Source organism: Oncorhynchus tshawytscha, linkage group LG23 (genome assembly GCF_018296145.1).
Source record: "Oncorhynchus tshawytscha isolate Ot180627B linkage group LG23, Otsh_v2.0, whole genome shotgun sequence".
Lineage (NCBI taxonomy): Eukaryota > Metazoa > Chordata > Actinopteri > Salmoniformes > Salmonidae > Oncorhynchus > Oncorhynchus tshawytscha.
The window spans coordinates 19,053,350-19,066,380 of NC_056451.1; the positions used below are offsets into that span (position 1 = coordinate 19,053,350).

The following is a 13,031-nucleotide window of genomic DNA, read 5'->3' on the forward strand; positions in this document are numbered from 1 at the left end:
ATACACAGTGTAAGGGGATAAAGAATATGTACATAAAGATATATGAATGAGTGATGGTACAGAGCAGCATAGGCAAGATACAGTAGATGGTATCGAGTACAGTATATACATATGAGACGAGTATGTAAACAAAGTGGCATAGTTAAAGTGGCTAGTGATACATGTACTACATAAGGATGCAGTCGATGATATTGAGTACAGTATATACGTATGCATATGAGATGAATAATGTAGGGTAAGTAACATTATATAAGGTAGCATTGTTTAAAGTGGCTAGTGATATATTTACATCATTTCCCATCAATTCCCATTATTAAAGTGGCTGGAGTTGAGTCAGTGTCATTGTCAGTGTGTTGGCAGCAGCCACTCAATGTTAGTGGTGGCTGTTTAACAGTCTGATGGCCTTGAGATAGAAGCTGTTTTTCAGTCTCTCGGTCCCAGCTTTGATGCACCTGTACTGACCTCGCCTTCTGGATGATAGCGGGGTGAACAGGCAGTGGCTCGGGTGGTTGATGTCCTTGATGATCTTTATGGCCTTCCTGTAACATCGGGTGGTGTAGGTGTCCTGGAGGGCAGGTAGTTTGCCCCCGGTGATGCGTTGTGCAGACCTCACTACCCTCTGGAGAGCCTTACGGTTGAGGGCGGAGCAGTTGCCGTACCAGGCGGTGATACAGCCCGCCAGGATGCTCTCGATTGTGCATCTGTAGAAGATTCAAACAGTTTTAGAAACGTTGAAGTGTTTCCTATCCAAATCTATGAATAATATGCATATCTTATATTTTTGCATGAGTAGTAGGAAGTTGAAATTGGGCACGCTATTTATCCAAAAGTGAAAATTCTGCCCCCTAGCTTCAAGAGGTTTTAATGTATTAATGTTCAATGATGTGTGCTCTCATGTGCGGACAAAGATAATGTAGAACATCTAGCAAACTTTACACATGAGCTTTCATATGGCATATCCCCCTCTCTCTCCCTCCTTATCTCTCTGTCACTTTCCTTTTGCCTCAACCCCTGCCACCCTCTCTCCTTCCTTATCTCTATCTCTCCTTCCCCCTCTCTCCCTTCTCTCTCTCTCTCTCTCTCTCTCTCTCTCTGTCTTTCTCTCTCTCTCTCTCTCTCTCTTTTCTCTCTCTCTCTCTCTCTATCTCTCCTTCCCCCTCTCTCCATTCTTTTTCTCTCTCTCTCTCTCTCTCTCTCTCTGTTATCTCTAGCCTGCAGTTGACTGCTTATGTCCTCTGGGTGTCAGCACTAGCCGTTTGATAGAGCTCAACCATACAGCCACTCAGCCCAGACACTAATCACACAAGACTTGTACGCACACACACGCAGCCACACACTCACACACGCGCAGCCATACACACACACACACACACACATCCACACACACACACACACACACACACACACACACACACACACACACACACACACACACACACACACACACACACACACACACACACACACACACACACACACACACACACAGACGTGTACACATAATACTCACAAGCCTATATAAATTCAGGGAAACTCATACCGTCATTATTATACTCATACAGAGATAGACAACTATCAGTTTTATTTATTATGCAGTCTTTGCCCCTTCATTCCCTCTCTCTCTCTCTCTCTCTAACTCTCTCTCTCTCTAACTCTCTCTCTCTCTCTCTCTCTCTCTCTCTCTCTCTCTCTCTCTAACTCTCTCTCTCTCTAACTCTCTCTCTCTCTAACTCTCTCTCTCTCTCTCTCTCTCTCTTTCTAACTCTTTCTCTCTCTCTAACTCTCTCTCTCTCTCTCTCTCTCTCTCTCTCTCTCTCTCTCAATATAGGGTTACATTAGCTGTATTGATTGTAGAGGGGTGATTTTCCTCGGGGTTGGAGAGTTTGCCTGCTATTGATGATTTCAGTTGGAGCAGGAACCTGATATGTAATGGAGATGCCAGTGCAGTCGTTACAGTGCTTCAAATGGGAGGGGAAGGTGACTTCAGAAGAAGTTAACTATGAAAGATGGACACCCATGCAAGCACACACACACAACTACACGTACAGTACGCACACTGAGAACTGTACTACATATATTTGAATGAGTGTGCATGTGTGCTTGAGAGATATGGGGAGGAGTAAGTACAGTATGAGATTTGGAGATATGTAGAGGGAGCACATAAGAACAGACAATAAGAGAGAGGGAGGACAGAGGCGGAGAGGGAGTAGGGAGGAAAGAGGAGGAGAGAGGAGGAAGTTTTGGTGTGATGAAGGAGTGACTGAGACTGTAATGGGTTTAGATACACGGGGCTGGGTTAGGCTGTGCTGAGCTGTGCTGTAAAGCCCAACAATTGAAGTCCACTGTATTATTGAGAACATAATGAAATGTCCTTGAGGACAGAGAAAGAAAACTCTGCATGATTCTCTTCCGTCCTCTTCCACCCTGCCTGACTGGGATTATTGGACAAAAAAAGTTCATACTCTTCTGTTGTTTCTCTGAGATAATCTTATCTGCAAATTGAGTTTTTTTTTCTCTTACTCTCTCTCTCTCTCTACCCCCTCTCTCTCTTTGTCTCTCCAAAACGTTTATTTGACAGACACACTTCCCTCCACGAAAACAGCACTCTCTCATTCTCTCTGTATTCATAAGCTGAAGCCTTTCATCCTAATAAGCCCAAAATGATTCATGGGGAAAAGGAGCTGAAGGTTATTTTGCTATAATTTCACCCTCTTCATTTGCCCCTAGGAGCAGTCAATGTGCCACAAAGCATCCATTTAAAATGTCATTGGGTGGAGTGGGTGGAGGGGCTTTTTAGTGTGCATTTAAAATTGAGTGTGTGTATGAGGGGGAGGTACTGTACTTGTCATTGTTTGGGGGGGGGTGCTTGACTTTGCTCTGACTGGTGGATAGGTTGTTGTGGTGTGGTGCTATTTTGGTGGTTTACTGTTAGCGCTGCCTGGGATTGGTTGATGGATATGGACTCAGGTCACAGAAACTTAAACAAATCCAATTTCACAGTCACAAGTAAACAATCTGGCCTCAGTCGGTCATCCTGGAGAAAACAAATGGGTATTGACTGTGCTCAGTGGTGCATAGTCAACAGCTAAATTCAGAAACAATATTGAGGCTATTTTCCATTGAAAATGGTTTTTTTCTGTCCTTAGATTGTACGTATGGAATTCCTTTAAACCTTGGATTACCTGGGTGTAAAGCATTTTAATGACACATTTCTGATGCTTTTCTCTCCCTCTCTCTCTCTCTCTATCTCTCTCTCTCTCTCTCTCTCGCTCTCTCTCTCTCTCTCTATCTCTCTCCCTCTCTCTCTATCTCTCTCTCTCTCTCTCTCTCTCTCTATATATATATATATATATATATATATATATATATATATATATATATATATATATATATCCTTCTCCACTCAATTAACTGTTTCAAGTGCTCTGTGCACTTCAAGGCCCTCCCTTCCTTCTCACCCCACCCCACCGGTTGCCCTGAGGAAACTGATTTGCGAGTAATTAAAACTGTGTGTGTCTGGACGTCATCCAGCATCATGTTCTATTCATGCAGATTAATACATATTTGTGGGGGCCTGTGGGAGCTGAAAGGCATCTGTCTGCCCCATTAAACATTCATGAACTATAGGACATAGAGAAGACACACAGGCGGTGTCCCAAATGCTACCCTATCCCCTATATAGTGCCCAATGCACTATATAGGGAATAGGGTACCATTTGGGATGCAGGCTAAAAGAAGAAGACCATTCAGCTGCTGCTATTTATACGCTCCTCCTCCTCCTCTTCCTCATAACAGCAGCCATAGCTTAATGGAGAAACCTCAAATGAGAATTACTGGACATGGATTCTGAAATGACAATGACATTTATCACTCCTGTACACCTTTATGTTTTAATTTAAAGGGATGTTTTGCATGAAAACAGTGGCTAACTGTGTGTGTGTGTGTGTGTGTGTGTGTGTGTGTGTGTGTGTGTGTGTGTGTGTGTGTGTGTGTGTGTGTGTGTGTGTGTGTGTGTGTGTGTGTGTGTGTGTGTGTGTGTGTGTGCCTCTACAGGTGGCTGGAGTGTGTGGGCAGAGTGGAAGGAGTGCAGCAGTGACTGTGGTGGTGGCGTTCAGACCCGGAGCCGTACCTGTCAATCTCCCCCGGAGGAGATGTGTGAGGGAGTAGTGGAGGAGGGAAGGCCCTGTAACCCTCAGCCCTGCAGTGGTGAGCTTGTCAAAGACATTGCCCCGACCATGTGTGTGCGTACATGTGTGTATGTGTTTGTTTCTGTGTGTGTGTGTATGTGAGTGTGTGTGCATAAGTGATGTGCGGGTTGACTCATAACCTGCAGTCCCAGCAGGTACATCCCTACAGTTATATCTGTGGGATGGGCATGTTTAGGTCATGACATATTGTGTGGATGAAAAGCAGGTGGGTTGAATAAAGAGAAAACAATACCTTAACAATTCCATAAATGTATAATTCTTGTGTAATTTTTATCAATAGGCTACATTTTTATTTCGTTATTTTCGACTATCTGGCATTAGTGCCCAAGCCTAAGCTTTAGGGCCTAAATATACACGTGCCAAATAGTCTACACACCAAACACCAAATGTTTTTGGGAAGAGGCAGAAAAAATTCATGTCGATCCACGGAGGCAAAAAGGTCAACGTCAGACTTTTCTGTGATTCAATAAGAGAAAAGCTGCAAAAAAGAGAGTTGAAAATAGAGAGAAGGGAGGCCAGAAAAGTCATGTTTCGGAAAGATTTGGTGAAGTGGTAAAATAAGGTGATAGCAGTGTTATGTTATGTGTGATGATTGTGAGACGCTATACAAATTCAACAGTCACAAGATGGGGACTTCAAATAGGCCTATTGCACGTCAAGGGAACTGTAGCCTACTGTTCAGATGAGTTAAATGGAAACTGACATCTGGACACTGACTGTAGGTCTATAAACTCTCACATAGCCTTGATATTAACTCCTGCAGAATGAAGCATTTCTTGCAGTAAAATGTCACACCAAATGCAGGTGAAATATGATTTCTTTCTTTGAGCATCTTGAGAGAATGCACAGTCAGATACCGTCTGTAGAGGTGCAATATTTTTCAGCATCACAAAACTCGATAAAATATGCATCCAGCCAAATTGAAATTTGATCAGAAACATGTTGGGTTGTTTTCACAGCCAAACCTACCAAAATGTTGTGAATTATAAAGCAGGAACATAGCTAAATCAGGCAAAAAGAAATCCTTTACCCCCTATCAAAAACAACTCCCATCGTCTCTGACTATAGACTACAGCGCATTTTCTATATTAGCCAGTTAGGGTCTGATGCGGGCCTCAGATTTTCACTTTATCACATACTGTGTCGGGTGTAGCCGATGGGTTATTAGCAAATCCGGGTGTGTGTGAACAAACAGCTGACCTGCGCACCACTAGTGTGTATATGTGGGCATGTGTGTGTACCCGTCTCAATCTAAATATCTATGTCTGTATCTCTTTGACTCTCTTTCTCTTTTGTTCTTCTTCTCTCAATCTCATTTCTCTGTTATTTCTCTCTGTACTTTTATTTTCTCTTGTCCTTTATTCCCTCCACTCTCTTCCGTCCAACAAGTCATTCTTGTGATGTAAGGAGGCCATGTTGGAAAGGGGACTTTGATCGATGCAATTATTTGGACATAGTCAACCTCTCAAGGCAAATACAAAACCATAACTCTTAAGAAAGAGACTGAAGAATCCCTCACACTGCAATGTGCGTATAATCCATTCTATAGAAGCAAGGAGGACTTAGGAATAGGGCTTCCAATAGCTCTGTATCACTCTTCCAGTCTTCAGAACTATAGGTATATTGATAGATTGTGATCAATGTCAGAATTCCAAATGTTTGAGCAACGACAAACACGGTTCCAAAGTAAAAAAAGACAGCGAGACACACCGTAAATACACAAACACAATCACACACCACACCTGGTTTTCCATTACAAAATTCCCAAGTTTGGCTGATGCTCTTCTGGGTGACCAATCACGTCACGGTTGTGTCCTAAAAACAAAATGCCATTGGTGGTTAAGTTGCTAACCCCTCCCCCCCTGGCCTTGCCCCACCCCTCTAGGCAAAGGCCGTCATCTCTCTCGCAGCCAATCACTTCGCTCCGTGGACAGCCGCAAGCGCGATGGCGGCGGTGGCGAGGTAGACAAGACGCGGGGCGGTGGCGGCGGACAGCAGGCCCCACAGACAGGTAAGACAACAGGACGCAGAGGGAGCCCATGCATCAGTCTCTAACAGCCGCTTGGGTCACAGACCACACAAGACCACCTCCTACCATTATAGTCTGTCACTGCACCAAGGCTATAGCTAGCTATCCCTGAATCCCTCCCTCACATAGGCCTGTACATCCATCAAAATCTCCCAAAATCCTTCTTGCCTAAGTGCCACAGCACTAATTCCAACATGGACCCTGAATAAATCGGGTGAAACTGTTTGCTGTTTTGTACTTTCGTGAGGTTTTGAATGTAGCTGCTATACTGGAGATTGTGTCCTGTCTTGAAAACTGGATAAGTCCTTCCTCTCTATGAATGATGCCTCCTCTGAACTAGCAAATCAGGTCCCCCCCTCACCCCAGCTTTCCCATTGGACAGCCATGACTGACCAACCTTTCCCATTGGTCAGACTAGGCTTGACTGACTGACCGGGTCTGCTGAATGCATTGGGCAGTCATGGCAGCCAGGGAAATGATTGACATATCCAGTAGCCAATCACATTGCCTTCCTCTGTATGTAAAGTCAATGCTAAGGATATGGAATCAGAGCCCAGAGAGCCTGGCAGCACAGAATCTCCTCTACGCCAAACCATGCCACATCCCTTCCTATTTTGGCCAATGGGAGGCTGTTCCTGCATGATAATTAGTTTCGGCCCTTCTCCTCCCCCTCCACCCTGGATCATCCCTCCCCCCTCCACCCTCCCTCCCTCCCTCCCTCCCTCCCTCCCTCCCTCCCTCCCTCCCTTCCCCTCAGTGGACCAGGCTGCGTCAGGTGAGGAGTGGTCGTCGTGGAGTGTGTGTTCGGCCACGTGTGGTGAGGGCTGGCAGAGCCGCACACGTTTCTGTGTCTCCTCCTCCTACAGCACCCAGTGCAGCGGCACGCTCCGAGAGCAGAGGCCCTGCAACAACTCTGCCGTCTGTCCAGGTAAGCTGAGCCCCTCCCACCCCCGGCTGCCTCCTTGCTGCCCCTCGTCTCCAGCCCTCTCCTGGCTCCACTTTACCCAACCTCTCTGTGCAATGCATCCTGGGGCTTCTCTTTCGTAACAGACAGTAACGCTCCAGACCAGGACATTAATATGGAACTATGCAGGTGAATACATTAAACACTGAAATAAGGTCATAGTCTACACAGGAGAACCATGCAGGCACTGAGAGAAGGATGTTTGTGACTGCATTATGGCAACAGGCTGGTTTGTACCATAGAGTGTTGGATGTTTATGTGTTTTGGAGTTGATGTTGTTGTTGTTGTTGTTGTTGTTGTCGTGGTGAAGGTCTGTGTGGTTCTCTCTATAAATCATACCCTAGCCGCTCTGATTGCAGTGCACGGGACTTGGGACGAGTGGTCGCCATGGAGCTTGTGTTCGTCAACCTGCGGTCGTGGTTACCGGGATCGCACGCGAAGCTGCAAGCCCCCTCAGTTTGGGGGAGACCCCTGTATGGGGCCGGAGAAACAGACCAAGTTCTGCAACATCGCTGTCTGCCCAGGTGACACAGATTTCTTACTGGATTCTTACTCATCTGTGTCCAAAATGGCACCCTGCAGTATTCACTATATAGTGCACTACTTTTGACAACTTCAGTCATCATGGCAGTAACGTCTACAGTTAATTACAGAGACAAATTTGAAAAGGTTCTTGTTTATGTATGAGGGATGAAGGCTTTTAGCCTGTACAATGTGTGTACGTTGCATTATGCACACAGAGACGTAGACAAACTAATACATGTACAGAAGTAACCTTGATCTCTCTCTCTCTCTCTCTCTCTCTCGCTCTCTCTATTTCTCTGTCTCTCTCTCTCTCTCTCTGGGTTGTATTTACAATGGTGTTTGTTCTTCACTGGTTGCCCTTTTCTTGTAGCAACAGGTCACAAATCTTGCTGCTGTGATGGCACACTGTGGAATTTCACCCAGTAGATATGGGAGTTTATCAAAATTGGATTTGTTTAAGAATTCTTTGTGGATCTGTGTAATCTGAAGGAAATATGTCTCTCTAATATGGTCATAGATTGGGCAGGAGGTTAGGAAGTGCAGCTCAGTTTCCATCTCATTTTGTGGGCAGTGAGCACATAGCCTGTCTTCTCTTGAGAGCCATGTCTGCCTACGGCGGCCTTTCTCAATAGCAAGGCTATGCTCACTGAGTCAGTACATAGTCAAAGCTTTCCTTAAGTTTGGGTCAGTCACAGTGGCCAGGTATTCTGCCACTGTGTACTCTCTGTTTAAGGCCAAATAGCATTCTAGTTTGCTCTGTTTTTTTGTTAATTCTCCCCAATGAGTGTCTCTCTCTCTCTCTCTCTCTCTCTCTCTCTCTCTCTCTCTCTCTTCTCTCTCTCTTTCTCTCTCTCTCTCTCTCTCTCTCTCTCTCTCCCTCTCTCTCTCTGTCTCTCCCTCTCCCTCTTCATGTCTCCCATGCCCCTCTCCCTCTCTGCTCTCTCTCTCTCTCACTCTGCTGTCCCAGTTGATGGAGTGTGGAATGAGTGGGCTAATTGGGGTTCATGCTCTGCGTCCTGCTCCAACGGGACCATGCAGCGCATCAGGGAGTGTAACGGACCTTCGTACGGAGGATCAGAGTGTCGCGGGGAGTGGATAGAGACCAGAGACTGCTTCCTACGGGAGTGCCCAGGTAACATCTGCTGTCAAAACTCTCTGTAGAAGTTGCCCAGAGGGACAAATCTAGGATCAGTTTATTATCCGCCTATCCTGATCTTAACCATTAGAGCTGTGTTCTGTGTCTTAGTGGAGGGTAAGTGGCATCCTTGGACGTCGTGGGTGGGCTGCACCAAGACATGTGGCGGGGGGAGCCAACAGAGACAGAGGATTTGCTATGGGCCCTTCTTTGGGGGTGAAAATTGTCCTGGAGATCGGGAGGAGGTGCGCCGCTGCAATGAGAAGCGGTGTCCAGGTGAGTAGTCAAAAAACAGTCATGGAAAGGTGTGCTCTTACTCAATCAATCAACCAATCAAATGCATTTATAAAGCCTTACATCAGCTGATGTTACAAATTGCTTCTACAGAAACCCATCCTAAAACCCCAAAGTCAGACAATGCAGGTGTCGAAGCATGGTGGCTAGGAAATCCTCCCTTGAAAGGAAGGAACCTAGGAAGAAAGCTAGAGAGGAACTAGGCTCTGAGGGGTGGCCTGTCCTCTTCTGGCTGTGGCAGGTGGAGATTATAAGAGTACATGGCCATTACGGCCAGATCGTTCTTCAATATGTTCAAACATTCATAGATAACCAGCAGGGTCAAATAATAATTATCACTGTGGATGTAGAGGGTGCAACAGGTCAGCAGGTCAGAGTAAATGTCAGTTGGCTTTTCATAGCCGAGCATTCAGAGTTTGAGACAGCAGGTGTGTTGGAGAGGGAGAGCGAGAGGGAGGGAGAGAGACCATGGTCAACCCTGTTATATGAACTGAACTCTCATTTTATGGTCAACCCTGTTATATGAACTGAACTCTCATTTTATGGTCAACCCTGTTATATGAACTGAACTCTCATTTTATGGTCAACCCTGTTATATGAACTGAACTCTCATTTTATGGTCAACCATGTTCTATGAACTGAACTCTCATTTTATGGTCAACCCTGTTACATGAACTGAACTCTCGTTTTAATTTAGTGAAACTAATCACTCAGTTAGTGAAACTATTCCTATTTTTCTTTCAATAGAAACAATGAACATCTTATAATCAAATCATAGTGTTAAAGAAGGTGAGCTGTTTTAACTATTTTTGGCATTTTTCTGGTATTTTGTGGCAGAAAACTGAGTGGGTCGAGGATAACACGTCAACCCTGATACCCATAGATAGTGTTGTAGGGTTGACTATCATAAAATGTGAAGACTTATATTATCAAATCAATTCTCTATGTGTAATTATTCCTTACGTGATTATACTAATCATGTGACTTTAATTAACTAGGAAGTCGGGGCACCACGGGAAAATAATTAAATAGTATTTATTTCCCTAATATGTTCATATCTTATCGATTACAGTCACATATTAATGTATTATTACCTCATCCGTCTCAATCCTGAATGTCGCAAACATTGGGATATCTGCACGAACCCTAGCACAAATTATGAATCAGTGCTATACAAATTGGCTTATTTATTTATTTACTAACCAATCAATTCGAATCAATCTCAGAATTACAAAAACACACACACACAATAGAGCATACATTGGTTACTGACATGATAGAAAAATCCCTAGTGGGCTAAGCCGATGTGACGGCTTGGTAGACAAAGGAAAGGGGTGGGGACAGTTCAAGAGCAGGAAACTCAGAGTGGATTCACTACATACATACAGTTGAATACTTCAACATTCTCAAAAATAGAAATATTGTTTATTTCTCCAATTTTGGGGATTAGGAGTTTTGGCAAGAATAATGTCTTTGTTCTCCATAGGCTCTCTCCCTCAATACTCCATAGCAGTAAGAGAGTTTCTACCAGGACTTTATGACTTTTGTAAAACCTGGGGTGGGAGCTAGAGTAAGAGAGGGGGAAGCCATGATATACACCCAAAAGGGCCACATTGTGACAATGGATAGGCTAGAATCTTTTTTTGTGAAGATTGCATTTAATTGCCACTCCCTGTTGCACCCAACAAGCTTCTGTCACAAGGGGATTCATGGCTGATTTAAAAGGAAACCCTGTTACTTTATTTGGCACTTACTAGTCTTTTCTTTATTTAACCTCTTGAGATGGGAAATTGGGAACAGAATGTACACATGTTGTGAAATCAAACGAAGTTACACTTCTGAAAAGGCACTGAATCTGTGGAACGACCCATTTGACACTCAGATTGGTATAATACTGATGTTTGCTCTGATTGGTTTTGGTGCAGAGCCTCATGAGATCTGTGCAGAAGAGAACTTCTCCAACGTAGTGTGGAAAATGACTCCAGCAGGGGACACAGCGGCCGTACGCTGCCCTCCCAATGCCAATGGTGAGCTACCTCCCTTTTACCCTGAGACATACAGTGCATTCGGAATGTATTCAGACCCCTTGACTTTCTCACATTTTGTTACATTACAGCCTATTTCTAAAATATACTTTTTTTAAAATCCCTCATCAGTCTACACACAATACCCCAGAATGAAAAAACTAGATGTTTGCAAAAACAATAACAACTGAAATATTACATTTACATAAGTATTTAGACCCAATACTCAGTACTTTGTTGAAGCACCGCATTTACTACAGCCTCGAGTCTTCTTGGGTATGACAATACAAGCTTGGCACACCTGTATTTGTCGAATTTCGCCCATTCGTCTCTACATATTCTTTCAAACTCTGTCAGGTTAGATGGGGAGCATCGCTGCAAAGCTATTTTCAGGTCACTATAGAGAAGTTTGATCGGGTTCAAATCCGGGCTCTGGCTGGGCCACTAAAGGACTTTCAGAGACTTGTCCCGATGCCAGTCCTGTGTTGCCTTTGCTAAGGGCTTAAGGTCATTGTCCTGTTGGAAGGTGAACCTTCGCCCCAATCTGACGTACTTGGCATGTGGAGCAGGTTTTCATCAAGGATCTCTCTGTACTTTGCTCAGTTCATCTTTCCCTCAATCCTGACTAGTCTCCTAGTCCCTGCCGCTGAAAGACCTCCCCACAGCATGATGTTGCCACCACCATGCTTTACTGTAGGGATTGTGCCAGGTTTCCTCCACATGTGATGCTTGGCATTCAGACCAAAGATTTCTAGGTACTGTTTGTGAAACTCCATGTGGGCTGTCATGTGCCTTTTACTGAGGAGTAGCTTCTGTCTGGCCACTCTACCATAAAGACCTGATTGGTGGAGTTCTGCAGAGATGTTTGGCCTTCTGGAAGGTTCTCCCAATTCCACAGAGGAACTCTGGAGCTCTGTCAGAGTGACCATTGGGTTCTTTGTCAACTCTCTGACCAGGGCCTTTCACCCCTGATTGCTCAGTTTGGCCGAGCGGCCAGCTCTAGGAAGAGTCTTGGTGATTCCAAACTTCTTCCATTTGAGAATTATGGAGGCCACTGTGTTCTTGTCGACCTACAATGCTGCAGACATGTATGTGCCTCCACACAATCCTGTCTCGGGGCTCCACGGACAATTCCTTTGACCTCATGGGTTGGTTTTTGCTCTGACATGCACTGTCAACTGTGGGACCTTATATAGACAGGTGTGTGCCTTTCCAAATAATGTCCAATCAGTTTAATTTACCACAAGTGGACTCCAATGAAGTTGTAGAAACATCTTAAGGATGATCAATGAAAATATAATTCATCTGAGCTCAATTTCGAGTCTCATAGAAAAGGGTCTGAATACTTACTATAAGTAAATAAGGTATTTCTGCTGTTTTTTATATACATTTGCAAAACATTATAAAAACATGTTTTTGCTTTGCCATTTTGCAGTATTTTGTGTCGATTGATGAGGGAAAAAATACTGAATGAATTTTAGAACAAGGCTGTAACTTAAAAAAATGTGAAAAAAAGTTAAGGGGTCTGAATACTTTCCGAATACACTGTAGCTGTCGACTCCAATGGCTTCAGACGTTAGACGCCATAAGAGTCTACAGCCATGTCTCAGAGCAAACCCTTACTAACCTTCCCTATCTACACCGAGCCAGAGGGATACCCAGAAGACATGACTTGGCTTAGGATGGGTTATGCCTCTGGGATCCCACGGTTCTAGTGATGTTAACTCCCCAGTCTGTGTCCCCATCCAGGGCTGATCCTGAGGCGGTGCACTCTGGATGACGAAGGAATAGCCTACTGGGAGAACCCCACTTATATGAAGTGTATCTCCAATGACTACCGCAGCATCCAAAC

The 13,031-nt window shown here is 44.5% G+C and overlaps 1 protein-coding gene across 1 annotated transcript in view; it reads left to right on the plus strand.

Moving 5' to 3' along the window:
• LOC112222518 (adhesion G protein-coupled receptor B1-like) overlaps positions 1-13,031 on the plus strand; it is a 76,323-nt gene that overhangs the window by 50,923 nt on the left and 12,369 nt on the right. Inside the window, exons 4-11 of the mRNA XM_042304403.1 lie at positions 4,054-4,206; positions 6,094-6,219; positions 6,995-7,165; positions 7,546-7,725; positions 8,694-8,858; positions 8,973-9,137; positions 11,081-11,182; positions 12,929-13,031. The exon at positions 12,929-13,031 is cut by the window's right edge and continues 4 nt beyond it. Of these exons, the coding sequence (XP_042160337.1) occupies positions 4,054-4,206; positions 6,094-6,219; positions 6,995-7,165; positions 7,546-7,725; positions 8,694-8,858; positions 8,973-9,137; positions 11,081-11,182; positions 12,929-13,031 (1,165 nt within the window). The remainder of the gene's footprint in view (positions 1-4,053; positions 4,207-6,093; positions 6,220-6,994; positions 7,166-7,545; positions 7,726-8,693; positions 8,859-8,972; positions 9,138-11,080; positions 11,183-12,928) is intronic.